The 17715-nt window shown below is 43.5% G+C and overlaps 1 protein-coding gene across 3 annotated transcripts in view; it reads left to right on the top strand.

The window, feature by feature from the left end:
- The window catches only part of LOC139368258 (Krueppel-like factor 5), a 45282-nt gene extending 27877 nt beyond the window's left edge, over positions 1-17405 (top strand). For all 3 annotated transcript variants that reach the window (XR_011626940.1, XM_071106974.1, XM_071106983.1), the window contains one exon: positions 15711-17405. Coding sequence is in view for 2 of the 3 variants with exons in the window: in XM_071106974.1 (XP_070963075.1) it covers positions 15711-15889 (179 nt within the window). In the remaining variant the exon portion in view is untranslated. The remainder of the gene's footprint in view (positions 1-15710) is intronic.
- Positions 17406-17715: the final 310 nt, after the last annotated feature.

Genomic DNA, 17715 nt, shown 5'->3' with positions numbered 1-17715 from the left:
TTTGGAGGGAGTTGAAAGTCTGTGTTGCCCAGCAACAACCCCAAAACATCACTGCTCTAGAGGAGATCTGCATGGAGGAATGGGCCAAAATACCAGCAACAGTGTGTGAAAACCTTGTGAAGACTTACGGAAAACGTTTGACCTCTGTCATTGCCAACAAAGGGTATATAACAAAGTATTAAGAAACTTTTGTTATTGACCAAATACTTATTTTCCACCATAATTTGCAAATAATGTAATTAAAAATCCTACGATGTGATTTTATGGAGAAAAAAAATCTAATTTTGTCTGTCATAGTTGGTGTACCTATGATGAAAATTACAGGCCTCTCTCATCTTTTTAAATGGGAGAACTTGCACAATTGGTGGCTGACTAAATACTTTTCTGCCCCACTGTATATGTTTGACCGAAGTTAAACCATTGAAAGGCAATGCTACTAAATACTAATTGAGTGTATTTAAACTTCTGTCCCACTTGGAATGTGATGAAAGAAATAAAAGCTGAAATAAATCACTCTCTACTATTATTCTCTATTTCATATTCTTAAAATAAAGTGGTGATCCAGGTAATTTTTTACTATGATTAAATGTCAGGAATTGTGAAAAACTGAGTTTAAATGTATTTGGCTAAGGTGTTTGTAAACTTCCGACTTCAACTGTATATACACTTGGGTCAAACGTTTCGGGTAGCCTTCCACAAGCTCCCCACAATAAGTTGGTGAATTTTTTCGCATTCCTCCTGACAGAGCTGGTGTAACTGATTCAGGTTTGTAGGCCTCCTTGCTCGCACACGCTTTTTCAGTTCTGCCCACAAATTTTCTATAGGATTGAGGTCAGGGCTTTGTGATGGCCACTCCAGTACATTGACTTTGTTGTCCTTAAGCCATTTTGCCACAACTTTGGAGGTATGCTTGGGTCATTGTCCATTTGGAAGACCCATTTGTGACCAAGCTTTAACTTCCTGACTGATGTCTTGATATGTTGCTTCAATATATACACATCTTTTTTCTGCCTCATGATGCCATCTATTTTATGAAGTGCACCAGTCCCTCCTGCAGCAAAGCACCCCCACAACATAATTGCTGCCTCCCCCGTGCTTCATGGTTGGGATGATGTTTTTTGGATTGCAAGCCCTCCCCTTTTTCCTCCAAACATAACAATGGTCATTATGGCCAAAAAGTTATATTTTTGTTTCATTAAACCAGAGGGCATTTCTCCAAAAAGTACTATCTTTGTCCCCATGTGCAGTTGCAAATCATAGTCTGGCGTTTTTATGGCGGTTTTGGAGCAGTCCATGCTAAGCGGCCTTTCAGGTTATGTCGATATAGGACTCGGTTTACTGTGGATATACAGTGCCTTGCGAAAGTATTCGGCCCCCTTGAACTTTGCGACCTTTTGCCACATTTCAGGCTTCTAACATAAAGATATAAAACTGTATTTTTTTGTGAAGAATCAACAACAAGTGGGACACAATCATGAAGTGGAATGACATTTATTGGATATTTCAAACTTTTTTAACAAATCAAAAACTGAAAAATTGGGCGTGCAAATTATTCAGCCCCCTTAAGTTAATACTTTGTAGCGCCACCTTTTGCTGCGATTACAGCTGTAAAGGTATGTAAGTCGCTTGGGGTATGTCTCTATCAGTTTTGCACATCGAGAGACTGACATTTTTTCCCATTCCTCCTTGCAAAACAGCTCGAGCTCAGTGAGGTTGGATGGAGAGCATTTGTGAACAGCAGTTTTCAGTTCTTTCCACAGATTCTCGATTGGATTCAGGTCTGGACTTTGACTTGGCCATTCTAACACCTGGATATGTTTATTTTTGAACCATTCCATTGTAGATTTTGCTTTATGTTTTGGATCATTGTCTTGTTGGAAGACAAATCTCCGTCCCAGTCCCGGTCTTTTGCAGACTCCATCAGGTTTTCTTCCAGAATGGTCCTGTATTTGGCTCCATCCATCTTCCCATCAATTTTTTTTTTTAAATGTTACCCATTTTTCTCCCCAATTTCGTAGTATCCAATTGTTGTAGTGGCTACTATCTTGTCTCATCGCTACAACTCCCGTACGGGCTCGGGAGAGACGAAGGTTGAAAGTCATGCGTCCTCCGATACACAACCAACCAAGCCGCTGCTTCTTTAACACAGCGCACATCCAACCCGGAAGCCAGCCGCACCAATGCGCCGGAGGAAACACCGTGCACCTGGCCACCTTGGCTAGCGTACACTGCGCCCAGCCCGCCACAGGAGTCGCTGGTGCGCGATGAGACAAGGACACCCCTACCGACCAAGCCCTCCCTAACCCGGGCGACGCTAGGCCAATTGTGCGTCGCCCCACGGACCTCCCGGTCGCGGCCGGTTACGACAGAGCCTGGGCGCGAACCCAGGACTCTGATGGCACAGCTGGCGCTGCAGTACAGCGCCCTTAACCACTGCGCCACCCGGGAGGCCTTTCCCATCAATTTTAACCATCTTCCCTGTCCCTGCTGAAGTAAAGCAGGCCCAAACTATGATGCTGCCACCACCATGTTTGACAGTGGAGATGGTGTGTTCAGCTGTGTTGCTTTTACGCCAAACATAACGTTTTGCATTGTTGCCAAAAAGTTCAATTTTGGTTTCATCTGACCAGAGCACCTTCTTCCACATGTTTGGTGTGTCTCCCAGGTGGCTTGTGGCAAACTTTAAACAACACTTTTTATGGATATCTTTAAGAAATGGCTTTCTTCTTGCCACTCTTCCATAAAGGCCAGATTTGTGCAATATACAACTGATTGTTGTCCTATGGACAGAGTCTCCCACCTCAGCTGTAGATCTCTGCAGTTCATCCAGAGTGATCATGGGCCTCTTGGCTGCATCTCTGATCAGTCTTCTCCTTGTATGAGCTTAAAGTTTAGAGGGACGGCCAGGTCTTGGTAGATTTGCAGTGGTCTGATACTCCTTCCATTTCAATATTATCGCTTGCACAGTGCTACTTGGGATGTTTAAAGCTTGGGAAATCTTTTTGTATCCAAATCCGGCTTTAAACTTCTTCACAACAGTATCTCGGACCTGCCTGGTGTGTTCCTTGTTCTTCATGATGCTCTCTGCGCTTTTAACGGACCTCTGAGACTATCACAGTGCAGGTGCATTTATACGGAGACTTCATTACACACAGGTGGATTGTATTTATCATCATTAGTCATTTAGGTCAACATTGGATCATTCAGAGATCCTCACTGAACTTCTTGAGATAGTTTGCTGCACTGAAAGTCAAGGGGCTGAATAATTTTGCACGCCCAATTTTTCAGTTTTTGATTTGTTAAAAAAGTTTGAAATATCCAATAAATGTCGTTCCACTTCATGATTGTGTCCCACTTGTTGTTGATTCTTCACAAAAAAATGCAGTTTTATATCTTCATGTTTGAAGCCTGAAATGTGGCAAAAGGTCGCAAAGTTCAAGGGGGCCAAATACTTTCGCAAGGCACTGTAGATACTTTTGTACCTATTTCCTCCAGCATCTTCACAAGTTCCTTTGCTGTTGTTCTGAGATTGATTTGCACTTTTCCCACCAAAATACTTCATCTCTAGGAGACTGAACGCGTCTCCTTCCTGAGCGGTATGATGGCTGCGTGGTCCCATGGTGATTATACTTGCATACTATTGTTTGCACAGATGAACTTGGTACCTTCAGGCGTTTGGAAATTGCTCCCAAGGATGAACCAGACTTGTAGAGGTCCACAATTTTTTTTCAGAGGTCTTGGCTGATTTCTTTTGATTTTCCCATGATGTCAAGGAAAGAGACACTGAGTTTGAAGGTAGGCCTTGAAATACATCCACAGGTATCCCTCCAATTGACTCAAATGACGTCAATTAGCCAAACAGAAGTTTCTAAAGCCATGACATCATTTTCTGGAATTTTCCAAGCTGTTTAATGGTACAGTCAACTTAGTGTATGTAAAGTTCTGACCCACTGGAATTTAGAAACAGTGAATCGGTGAAATCGGTCTGTAAACAATTGCTGTAAAAATTACTTGTGTCATGCACAAAGTAGATGTCCTAACCGACTTGCCAAAACTATAGTTTGTTAACAAGAAATTTGTGGAGTGGTTGAAAAACGAGTTTTAATGACTCCAACCTAAGTTTATGTAAACTTCTGACTTCAACTGTAACTGTCCGATAGAGGGCATCCTTGTCTAATGCCCTGTCTCACCCAGACTGGCCTACTGAGCCCCCTCCCACCTTGACCATATATGACGCCCCAGCATACAACATCTTCACACAGGTCAAAATCCTTTCCCCAAACCCAAACACAGACATTAAACAGATACTCATGGCCCACTGTATCAAAAGCCTTACCTTGATCTAAAGAGACCAGTGAAAAAAAGTTAACATTAGAACCTCTCGACAAGTCTTGACAAGTCCAACTAGTCCCTGATTAAGAACAAGTTGTCCGTGATTGAGCATCCCGGTACGCAATATGTCTGGTCCTTGTGTACTATAGAGTCCAGATGGTACTTCAGTCTATTAGTGAGGACCTTGGCAAATATCTTGTTATCCGCACAGAGCAATGCCACAGGCCTCCAGCTCTTAAGTTCACACAAGTCCCCTTTTTTGGGCAGGAGAGTCAGAGCCGCCCGATGGCAGCTCATCGGCAACTCTCCTACCCTGACGCACTCATGCAAAATGCAAAAGTGGTCCAGTCCAATTATTCTCCAGAATTAAAAAAAAAACTCCACTGGGAGTCCATCAACCCCCGGTGCACGGCCGGGGGGACTTCTGAATTACCGCCTCTGCCAGTTCATGGGACAACAGGGGAATGTCCATTTCATCCCTCTGTGCCAGAGCTTAGGGAGTTCTGCAAACAAAACCTGAGCACACATAGGATCACACAGTTCTGCCCTATACAACTCCACAGTTCGCTCCCGCATCTCCCCAACCACAGAGGTCACCCGCACATCCGAAAGCCGTAGGCAACACTCACCCTTGGCTTCACCACTCTGTCTTTCCAAACTGAAGGAAGAGGAGGAGCTGGGAGCATTTCAGATAAATTAGCCTGGAGGCCTACATTGCCTTGCCCCACCAGCTCTACCTCCATCTCACTAATACTATGCTCGAGTTCCCCCAAAACTCTCCTAGCCTCTGAGGATGAGAGAGCTGTATACTGTTGACAGAAAAGCCAAATTTGGACTTTTCCCAACCTGAGAAAAAAGTGGCGTCCTCACGAGCACATGCTGGCCTGCTATGTACACCTCCAACAGCTCCATGTAACTGATGTAAAACTGTTGACAACCCCCGAATTCAGCTGCCCACGCACAACGCACCCTCTGGGGGATGCGTCTGTCGTGATCAGCCTGCGGGATATAACTTGACCCATGGGGGTCCCCAGAGACAAATGCTGCGGGTCCCTCCACTGAGCCAGAGTTGGAAGGGGAGACAGGGACACCCTGAGTGACCGGTTTAGGTGGAGCAAGTGCGTCCAAGCGATTGTCTATCACCCACTGCTGGAAAGGTCACAGTGGGTGATAGAAGCGAAGGGAAAAGCTCTTCTCTTGATTCACAATAAACCCAGAGACTGAACATGGGATACCAGCATGTGTGGAACTCCACCTGCTCCCTCGGCCCGGCTAGCACCTGCCAGTCATCCAGGTAGTCCAATATCCTGAGCCCACAACTTTGGAGCCACTCATTCAATTGGCTCAATCATCCAACCTCCTCTGCCATGAACTATTCACCAGGTCATTGCTATAAATTACAATGGTTCCTCAATCAACTTCCCTGGTATAATAAGGGTAAAATAAAAAAACATTAAGTGAGAGTAAAGAGGGAAAGCCCAAAAGGGAGGACCAGAAACTCAAGGCTAGAGCCTCAAAATGTAAACTCAGGAACTTTCTGTGAGGGAGATATATGACCATATGAAAGTATGCGTCTCTCGGTCCCAGCTTTGATGCACTTGTACTAACCTCACCTTCTGGATAATAGCGGGGTGAATAGGCCATGGATAGGGTGGTTAATGTCTGATCTTTTTGGCCTTCTTATGACATCGGGTACTGTAGGTGTCCTGGAGGGCAGGCAGTGTGCCCACAGGTGATGCGTTGGCCAGACCTTCTGGAGAGCCCTGGGGTTGCAGACGGTGCAGTTGCCGTACCAGGCGGTGATATAGTCTGACAGGATGATCTCTATGGTGCATCTGTAAAAGTTTATGAGGGTCTTAGGGGCCAAGTCGTATTTCTTCAGCCTCCTGAGGTTGAAGAGAGGCTGTTGAGCCTTCTTCACCACACTGTCTGTGTGGGTGGACCATTTCAGATTGTCAGGGAGGTGTATGCCGAGGATCTTTCATTTTCCACCTTCTCCACTGCGGTCCTGTCGAGGGCATGCTCCCTCTGCTGTTTCCTGAAGTACGCCATCAGCTCCTTCGTTTTGTTGACTTTGAGGGAGAGGTTATTTTCTTTGCACCACTCTGCCAGGGCCAACAACTCCTCCCTGTAGGCTGTCTCATCATTGTTGGTAATCAGGCCTACTACTGTTGTGTCATCCGCAAACTTGATGATTGAGTGTGAGGTATGCGTGGCCACGCAGTGTTTACAGGGAGTACAGGAGGGGGCTAAGCACGCACCCTTGTGGGGGCCCTGTGTTGAGGATCAGCAAAGTGGTGTTTCCTACCTTCACCACCTGGGGGCAGCCCGTCAGGAAGTCCAGGGCCTGAGCTTAATGATGAGCTTGCGGTAAACTGAGGGTCTAGGGTGTCAGGTAAGGTGGAGATTATATGATCGGTGGCACTGTGTTATCCTCAAAGCGGGCAATAGTGTTAAGCTTGTCCGGGAGCAAGACAACGGTATCCGCGACATGGCTGGTTTTCCCTTTGTAATCCGTGATTGTTTGTAAACCCTGCCACATACATCTCGTGTCTGAGCCGTTGAATTACGACTCCACTTTGTCTTGGTACTGACATTTTTCCTGTTTGATTGCCTAATAGAGGGAATAACTACACTGTATGTATTCAAACATATTCCCAGTCATCTTGCCATGGTTAAATGCGGTGGTTTGCGCTTTCAGTTTTGTGTGAATGGTGCCATCTATCTACGGTTTCTGGTTTTGGTAGGCTTTAATAATCACAGTGGGAACAACATCCCATATACAGTTCCTGATGAACTCAGTCACCGTGTCCGTGTATACGTCAATGTTATTCTCAGAGGCTACCCGGTACATTTCCCAGTCAGCATGATCAAAACAATCTTGACGCATGGATTCCGATTGGGCAGACTATATCACGGGTACTTCCTGTTTGAGTTTCTTCCTATAGGAAGGGAAGAACAAAATGGAGTCGTGATCTGATTTTCCGAAGGGAGGGTGGGGGAGGGCCTTGTAGGCATATTGAAAGGGGGAGTAGCAGTGGTCGAGTGTTTTACAAGTGTGAGTACTACAGTTAATGTGTTGATAGAACTTCGTTAGTGTTTTCCTCAAATTTGCTTTGTTAAAATCCCCCAGCTACTATAAATGCAGCCTCGGGATATGTGGTTTCCAGTTTGCATAAAGTCCAGTGTAGTTCTTTAAGGGCCGTCGTGGTATCGGCTTGATGGGGAATATACAAGGCTGTGACTATAACCGAAAATAGTTATCTTGGGAGGTAATACAGTCAGGATTTAATTGTGAGGTATTCTAGGTGAGGTATTCGGGTGACCAAAAGGACTTGAGTTTCTGTATGTTATCACAATCACACCATAAGTAGTTAATCATGAAACATACAGCACCGCCCTTCTTCTTCCCGGAGAGGTCTTTATTCCTGTCTGCAAGATGTACTGTGAACCCAGCTGGCTGTATGGATGGGGACAGTATATCCCTAGAGAGCCATCATTCCTTGAAAGTCATGGCTGCCTCATGTATTTTACAGTCCCCGATGTGTCTCTGGAAGGAGACCCTTGCCCAGAGACTGAATATTAGCGAGTAATATACTCTGAAGCAATTTGTCGGACTAGTCCACTCCGAATACCTCTTCTCCACTGGCAGAGAAGCTTCTTGGAGCAGCCTCTGGGTTAAGTTCAATTGCCCTGAGGGTTACGAACAAAGAATCAAATTCTGGAAAGTTGTAATGCTGGTGAGTTACCGCCGCTCTGATATCCAATAGTTTCCAGCTGTATGTAATAACACAAAAAATGTTCTGGGCTAATAATGTAAGAAATAACACACACACAAATAAAAATACTGCAAAGTTGCTTAGGAGCTAAAAGCAAATCTGCCATGTCTGTCTGTCAGCGCCATCTTGGCAGTAAAACAGCGCCTGTGCCAAGCAGACTGGCGCTGCTCTTGTGTAACAGGACAAACAGGAGCAGACTTTGGGGTGGCCCTGGAAGCCAGGGAAGCCTGCTTAGCCGCTTGGTCTGCTTCTGCAGACCCTCTAGAAGACGATGCAGCAGCAAAAGTTCTCCAAGGAAGAAAGACGCACAGCGTCGCATTCTGCTTCTTTTTCTCCTCATAACGAGACTGCATAGACTACAGGGCCAAGCCGAACAAATGGGCAGAGGAGCAGAGCAAGGTGGATCACGATCTGATCCAGATGCGGCAACATCGTTGAATGAGCGCCTCAGCTGATGGCACCCCCACTTCGGCCTCTTGTTCAGGATACGGGAGGGCAAACCCGAACTGACACTTGAACAGCAACACTCCAGTGGACGAGTTTGGCAGTGTGTTGTGAGCATACTCCGCCCAGATGATGATCTTGCGCCAATTGCTGGCCTGGGTGAAGACGAAACAGCAGAGGAATTTCTCCAGCTCCAGGTTGGCCCGCTGTATTTGCCCACTTAACCGCCAAGAGCTCCCAGTAGCCTACATCGTAGTTGCGTTCCATTGGCGAGAACCGCTTGGAGAGAAAGGCACATGGGTGCAATTTCTTGTCCTCTTCGTTCCGCTGTGAAAGGACCGCCCCTGCTCCGGTGTCTGAGGCATCCACCTCTACCACAAAGAGATGAGTAGGTTTAGTATGAACGAGGATGGGTCCAGAGGTGAAATGTCCCTTGAGCACCATGAATGCCCTGTCAGCCTCGGGAGTCCAGCAAAAACGGGTCTAGAACTTGTGGGCTAGGACTGTGAGAGGCGCTGTCACCGCACCAATGTTGCGTATAAATCGTCTATAAAAATTGGCAAACCCGAGGAACCGTTACACCTGCTTGAGTGAGGTGGGACAGGACTAGTCGGCGACCACCTGAACCTTTACGGGGTCCATTTGGATGCCTGCAGTAGAGATAATTTGACCCAGGAAGGAAACTTGGGATACATGGCACTCACACTTCTCTATCTTGACATATAGTTGGCTCTGCAGGAGGCGTCTCAGGACTCGGCGGACATGCAGTATGTATTCCAGAAGGGTTTTGGAATTAATCAGGATGTTGTCGAGGTAAACAAAGATGAACAGATTTGACATATCCCTAAGAGTGTCATTGACCAATGCTTGAAAGACTGCCGGTGAGTTCGATATTTCGAAGGGCATGACTAAATACTCAGTGACCACAAGGGGTGTTAGAGGCAGTTTTCCACTCATCTCCTTCTCTGATTCTCGCCAGATTGTAATTGTTGCAGAGGTCTAGTTTGGTGAAGAATTGGGCCTCCATCCTTCTTACCAACAAAGAAGAAGCCTCCACTAGCTGGGGATGTAGAGGGCTGAATGAAACCTGCCTCCAGTGACTCACGGATGTAATTGTCCATTGCTGCTTCAGGGATCGAGAGGGAGTACAAATGCCCCAGAGAGGTGTGGAGCCGGGTAGGAGTTATATGGCACAGTCGAGGGAAGGGATGCTGGAGGACACGGCAAGGCTCTTGGTTGGGGTCTTAGACATTTAGTCTGGCAGTCCTTACCCCAATCTAGTAGATGTCTCATGGACCAGGAGACTAGTGGGTTTGTAGCACTAGCCAGGGGTACCCCAGGATAAGGGGGTTCTCAAGAGCAGTGATCAAAAGAAAACTAAGTCTCTAAGTGGTTCACCCCAGCCTGTAGTAGAATGGGGTTGGTCTGATTTTCCACCTGACTGGAGCCAATGGGCTGTCCCTCAACGGCTTGAATATGCAGAGGGATGGGACACTTCATGCAGGGGAGTTGTAATTCTCTAGCGAAATCCTGATCAATGAATATATCTGCGGCCCCGGAGTCCACGAAGGCTTGAGTATGGTGCCTACAGTTTTCCCAGTGGAGGATTACGGGCAGTGACAGATGATGACTGGGTAGCCGGGAGGTCACTGCACAGCTCGTCAGGGTCTCCCCTTGACCTGGCGAGCCCTGGTGTTTCCCGTCAGCTCTGGGCATGTAGTACAGAGATGGCCGAGACCTCCGCAGTAGAAGCGGCAGCCTTCGCATGCGCTTGTCACGCACCTGTGAGCTATGAAGTGTGCGTCCCAGCTGCATGGGCTCCTTAATGCTGGGTTCGGGGGGCTTGGGGTCCTCAGGAAACCGGGATACTGGGGTGGTGTCAAAAAGGCGCTGTCTCATGTGTTCTCAGAGGCGGTTGTTGATCCTGATTGCAAGCATATTAGGGGCGAGGTCCTCTCCCAGTTCCCGAGAGGCCAGTTCATCCATGATGGAATTAGACAAACCCTGGTGACCTGGGTCTCCGTATTCCATCCACTCTCAGCGGCGAGGGTGCAGAACTCAATGGCGAAGTCAGCCACTGGTCTGGCCCCCTGGCGGATGTTGAACAGTCGACTGGCCGCTTCTCGTCCACTGATGGAGTGGTCGAAGACTTGTCGTAGCTCGGCAATGAAGGCTAATATGGAGCTGCTGGATGGTGGCTGCTGTTCCCACACCGACATTGCCCAAGCCAGGGCCTTGCCCGAGAGTAGAGAGATGATTTAGGCGATCATGGCCCGATCGATGTGGAACAAGGAGGACTGTAGCTCGAACACCAGTGAATACTGAATGAGAAACCCCTTGCATCCTCCTGGGTGGCCGTCATACTCCCGGGCTGGGATCTTGGGTTCCCGGTGCAGGTTCCCTGGAGGAACTACGGTGACACCTGTAGCACTGGGCGGTGAGACTTGGACATTGGCTCCTCCTGGGTTGAGGTTGAACTGTGGTTGGAGTCGGTAAGGGCCTAGAGGGTCTCTGATATTTGGGAGAGTTGTTCTTGCTGCTGCCCCATCAGTGCTCCTTGGTGGGTTACAACATTCTTGATCTGGTCTTTGCTGGGTCCATGTTTAGGCAGAAGCTTGCTGTGATGTAATAAGGTTGGAACCCAAGTGCAGAGAAGAGACCAGATGAGGAATCACTGGTTAAGGATAAACATAATACTTCACTGAGAAACGGTAGCCACAGGATCACAGTACACTTGAAAAAACAACAAACACTAAGTCTCAAAAACTCACTCAGGAAACAAACGCACACGGTAAACAATTCAAGCTTCTGCAAAGGACAACAGAAAACACACCTCTTTTAACAGGGAAATCATAATGAGTAAATTGGGCACAGCTAAGTGTTGTTAAAGTCTCTAGGACGGTCTCTGCCGCACTCTGGTGACAGGTGGAACCATGACAGGTGTAAGCCAATTTAAGTAAAAGTCCAGTAAAACAACCAATTCAGATGTGGGGCGGTAAATCCCTGCAACAAATAAATGTGTATTTTAGCTTATGGCCACATCTATACCCAAAAGCTACAATTTTGGGGGAAAGTGATATTTAGAGAACATGAAGCCACAAGAGTTTATTTTTTATTTTTTAAAGGGGTGGATCAGCTAAATATTGCGGAAAGAATATTGGTTCCATCAATGTAATTGTCTGCATCATTTCCAATCCCCCATATATTTTTTGGGTAAATATATATATCCATACATACATGCATACATATACACATACACATACATATAGAGACATACATACTTTTTTTAAAGAATATACCTTTATTATTATTCCCCGCAAACCCTACCACCGATCCCCCAATTGGAGTAAACTAATAAACATTTTGGGTTTTATCTTAAATGTATACATCTTATACACATTTTACATTCACAGTCTATTTTACAATAGTTATTTTTTTGTTTGTTTTTAGTCCTTCCTCTATTTCTGATGTCCGTCCAGTTTGATTTATATTTGTAACTGTGCTATTTCACAAAAGTTCTGAACATATATACATTTTACAGATCCCGTATGTACTATATGTTTTATCTTGCTATTAGTCCCACCCTTCAGCTCCCATCTATCTCTCAACATCATCCATTTTGGATTTCTATTTGCCATATATTTTTCAACTGTGCTGTGATGCCTCACAAACGACTTGAACATTTCTATTCTCATAGCTTCTACTGATTGTAAATTAAAAATAAAAAATTTTGCTAAAATAATAATTATATTATTGATTGATTGACTATGGCTTTTCAAATCACCCAGTATTGCTGTCTTCAGCGTTAGTTCTAGGCAAATGTTGCAATTCTTCAGCCATTCCTGGATCTGTGACCAAAAATGAGCTACATATGGACAATACCAAAATAAATGATCTAAAGACTCCTCACAGCAGAATCTGCAGAGCTGGGAAGATTGTATCCCCCATATATATAACATTCTATTAGTTGCAAGAATTTTGTATAGTAATTTAAATTGAAAAATGTGAAGTTTTGCATCCGGCATTGTTTTGCGTATCAATTCATAAACCATGTGCCATGGAATGGGTACATCGCAAATCTCTTCCCAACTATTTTGCAATTTATATGGCACAGCTGTCAGTTTTTGGTCCTTAAATGAAATTGGTATATGTTTTTATTTATCACACTTTTCTTTAACCATTTATGTTCTTTAATACAGGGCCGACATACAAGTTCCTTACTTTTTTCCCCTTCTACTTGCCTCTTCCATTTTTGTGGTAATGCTCCAATTAATTGGTTGTAATTTTGGGTGGGGCAGACATTTCCATATGTCTGTGTTAGCTGCATGTGTGACATAACTCCACCAGTCATATTTATGATATCATTCACTAAAATTATACCTTTTTTTAAACATTTCTTCGAATTTTTTATTTTTATTTTTTTTAATCAATAAATATATTTGAATTTAACCACAATATTTGTTGTATTATTTGTTCTGTCTTTTCAGGTGGATTAAACTGAAATTGCAACCAACTTTCTAAGGCTTGTTTAAAAAAATAAAGATTTTGGAGATTATTTCCTTTTCAAACAATCGAAAGTGGGCCGGTGTAATCTGAATAAAGGGGAAAAGGCCCTTCTTGAACATAGGATGAGACATTCGTACCAATTTACTAGAGAACCCGTTTGGATTTAAGTATAACTTTTGTATGACTGATGCCTTTAGTGAGAGGTCTAATGCTTTAATATTGAATCATTTCTGCCCTCCTAATTCATATTCGTTATATAAATAGGCCCTTTTAATTTTATCTGGCTTGCCTATCCAAATAAAATGGAATATTTTATGTTCATATAATTTAAAAAGCAGGTCACTAGGTGTAGGCAAAACCATAAGCAAATAGGTAAACTGTGATATGACTAAAGAGTTAATCAGGGTGATTTTTCCACAAATAGACAGGTATTTTCCTTTCCATGGTAGCAAGATCTCATCTATTTTTGCTAACTTTCTATAAAAATGTATTGGATGTATTGGAGATCATTTCTTTCTTTTGGGATTTGTATACCGAGTATGTCCACATCTCCTTCAGACCATTTAATTGGTAAACTACATGGTAATGTAAAATGTGTATTTTTTAGTGATCCAATACGTAATATAGTACACTCATAATTTGGTTTTAATCCTGAGAGAATAGCAAAAGTGTCTAGATCCTCTATGAGGCCGTGGAGAGACTCTAATTGTGCTTTTAAAAGAACATGAATCATCAGCGTACAGTGACACCTTAGTTTTTAAGCCACGGATTTCTAATCCCTTAATATGATTGTTTGATCTAATCTTAACAGCTAACATTTCGATGGCAATAATACATAGATATGCCGACAGTGGACAACCTTGTTATACTCCTCTAGAGAGTTTAAAACTTTCTGAGATGTAGCCATTATTTACTATTTTACACCTAGGGTTACTATACATAACTTTAACCCATTTTATAAGAGATTCCCCAAAATTGAAATATTCTAGGCATTTATATATAAACTCCAGTCGTACTTTATCAAAAGTATTTTCAAAATCAGCTATGAAAACCAGGCCTGGTGTCCCCAATAATTCATAGTATTCTATTGTTTCCAGTACTTGTCTTATATTATCTCCAATGTATCGTCCATGTAAAAAACCTGTCTGATTAGGATAAATAATATCTGACAATACTTTTTTAATTCTATGTGCCAAGCATTTTGCTAGGATTTTTAATCACAACACTGAAGTGTTAGAGGTCTCGTATTTTTTAAATGGACTGGATCTTTATATATATACCCCTTGGGTCCTGTTTCAGTAATAATGATATCAGACCTTCTTGTTGCGTGTCTGATAATCTACCAGTTATGTAGGAGTGGTTAAAACATGCTAATAATTGTCTTGTGAGGCACAATAAGTTAGAGGAAAAACAAAAAGAAATGGAGGAATTTATTCCAGAAAGATCCAGTGTAATAGATTATAAAAATAAAGCAAACTGGATGGAATATGGGGAAAAATGCACCAAATTCTTTTTCAATCTTCAATATAGAAATGCTACCAAAAAAAATATTAAAACTTGTTACAAATGACGGAGTCACGCATGATTCACCAAATTATATTTTGAAAGGGGAAGTAAAGTACTTTAATAATTTGTTTTCATTTCAGGCTCCTCCATCTCCACTAACTGAAACTAATTGTATGGATTTTTTTCCCTAATAATATTGTAAAATTAACATCTGTACAGAAAGACTCATGTGAAGGCCAAATGACAGAGGAGGAACTGCTTGATGCAATTGGGGCCTTTATGGTTGGGAAAACTCCACGGCTGGATGGCATACCAGTGGAAGTATACAAAATATATATATATATATATACTCAAAGGACCATTATTAGCATGTTTTAAGCCACAAGAGTTGATTTCATATACAGTACCAGTCAAAAGTTTGGACACATCTAGACATTTGCGGGTTTTTCTTTATTTTTTATACTATGTTCTACATTGTACACAAAGGACCCCAGAAAGACTTGCAGGAGAGAGGAGAAGAAGGTTCCTATTTGAAAGCTTGACTTTCTTTTAGCTCACAACATGTTTTATTTTTGAAAGCCATGCTAGAAAGGTTTGGAGACCCCTGGTTTATGGGCTTCACAGAGTTGGTATTGTTTGCTGGCTTTTAGTAAAACCATGTAGATACCTCATAAAACAGGCATGTGTTTGTGCATGCGCGTGTGTTGTACATGCGTGCATAATTTGAGGCAGTTTTATTTTACAGTGTATTCACATCCCTATCTAACAGCCACACAGGCCTCACCAATTGTAACCCATACTAATAGGTATTTTACAGTGTATTTACATCCCTGTCTAACAGCCACACAGGCCTCACCAATTGTAACCCATACTGATAGGTATTTTACAGTGTATTTACATCCCTGTCTAACAGTCACACAGGCCTCACCAATTGAACCCATACTAATAGGTATTTTACAGTGTATTTACATCCCTGTCTAACAGCCACACAGGCCTCACCAATTGTAACCCATACTGATAGGTATTTTACAGTGTATTCACATCCCTGTCTAACAGCCACACAGGCCTCACCAATTGTAACCCATACTATTAGGTATTTTACAGTGTATTTACATCCCTGGTCTCTCTCTGTGTGTGTTTCAGGAGAGAAACCATACTCTTGCAACTGGGAGGGCTGTGACTGGCGTTTTGCCCGCTCTGACGAGTTGACACGACACTATCGTAAACACACGGGAGCCAAGCCCTTCAAGTGTGTAGCCTGCAGGCGCTGTTTCTCCCGGTCCGATCACCTTGCCCTACACATGAAGCGCCACCAGAACTAAACACACACACACACACGCGCACGCTACGACCACCTGAAATGTCACCAGAACTAAACACGCACACATACGTACATGCACTTGAGCATGTGCACCGGCATAAACACCCAACCACCAACACATCCACCCACACACATGCTACGACCACCTGAAGCGTCACCAGAAGAGAGGGACACATGACCACCATCCTGAAGCCCCAGAATGCACTGCACTGCATGAGGGCCAACACAAAGATCAAAATGTCTGCTCCTCCTTTCAAAGAAACAGGGGACCATGGACACCTGCCTCCAATTGCTCCATGTATTAATGGATGCACATTGTATACCTGTCTGTCTGTATATACAGTTGAAGTTGGAAGTTTACATACACTTAGGTCGTTTTTCAACCACTCCACAAATTTCTTGTTAACAAACTATAGTTTTGGCAAGTCGGTTAGGACATCTACTTTGTGCATGACACAAGTAATTATGCCAACAGTTGTTTACAGACAGATTATTTCACTTATAATTCACTGTATCACAAATCCAGTGGGTCAGAAGTTTACACACACTAAGTTGACATTGCCTTTAAACAGCTTGGAAAATTACAGAAAATTATGTCATGGCTTTAGAAGCTTCTGATAGGCTAATTTACATAATTTGAATCAATTGGAGGTGTACCTGTGGATGTATTTCAAGACCTACGTTCAAACTCAATGCCTCTTTGCTTGACATCATGGGAAAATCAAAGTAATCAGCCAAAAAAATGTACACCACAAGTCTGGTTCATCCTTGGGAGCAATCACCACATTCAACTGTACAAACAATAGTACGCAAGTATAAACACCATGGGACCACGCAGCCGTCATACCGCTTAGGAAGGAGACGCATTCTGTCTCCTAGAGATGAACGTACTTTGGTGCGAAAAGTGAAAATCAATTCCACAACAACAGCAAAGGACCTTGTGAAGATGCCGGAGGAAACAGGTACAAAATTATCTATATCCACAGTAAAACAAATCCTATATTGAATTACCCTGAAAGGCCTCTCAGCAAGGAAGAAGCCACTTCTCCAAAACCGCTATAAAAAAGCCAGACTACGGTTTGCAACTGCACATGGGGACAAAGATCATACATTTTGGAGAAATGTCCTCTGAACTGTTTGGCAAGAATGTCCGTCATTATGTTTGGGGAAAAAGGGGGAGGATTGCAAGCCAAAAACACCATCCCAACCGTGAAGAACAGGGGTGGCAGCATCATGTTGTGGGGGTGCTTTGCTGCAGGAGGGACTGGTGCACTTCACAAAATAGATGGCATCATGAGGATGGACAATTATGTGGATATATTGAAGCAATATCTCATGACATCAGTCAGGAAGTTAAAGCTTGGTCGCAAATGTTTCTTCCAAATGGACAATGAACAAAGCATACTTCCAAAGTTGTGGCAAAATGGCTTAAGGACAACAAAGTCAAGGTATTGGAGTGGCCATCACAAAGTCCTGACCTCAATCCCATAGAACATTTGTGGGCAGATCTGAAAAAGCGTGTGCGAGCAAGGAGGCCTACAAACCTGACTCAGTTACACCAGCTCTGTCAGGAGGAATGGGCCAAAATTCACCCAACTTATTGTGGGAAGCTTGTGGAAGGCTACCCAAAACGTTTGACCCAAGTTAAACAATTTGAAGGCAATGCTTCCAAATACTATTTGAGTTTGTAAACTTCTGACCCACTGGGAATGTGATGAAAGAAATAAAAGCTGAAATAAATCCTTCACTCAACTATTATTCTGACATTTCACATTCTTAAAATAAAGTGGTGACCCTAACTGACCTAAGACAGGGAATTTGTACTTG

This window comes from Oncorhynchus clarkii, chromosome 2, assembly GCF_045791955.1.
Source record: "Oncorhynchus clarkii lewisi isolate Uvic-CL-2024 chromosome 2, UVic_Ocla_1.0, whole genome shotgun sequence".
Lineage (NCBI taxonomy): Eukaryota > Metazoa > Chordata > Actinopteri > Salmoniformes > Salmonidae > Oncorhynchus > Oncorhynchus clarkii.
Note: the sequence above shows the minus strand (reverse complement) of the source record. Positions and strands in the feature narration are given on the sequence as shown.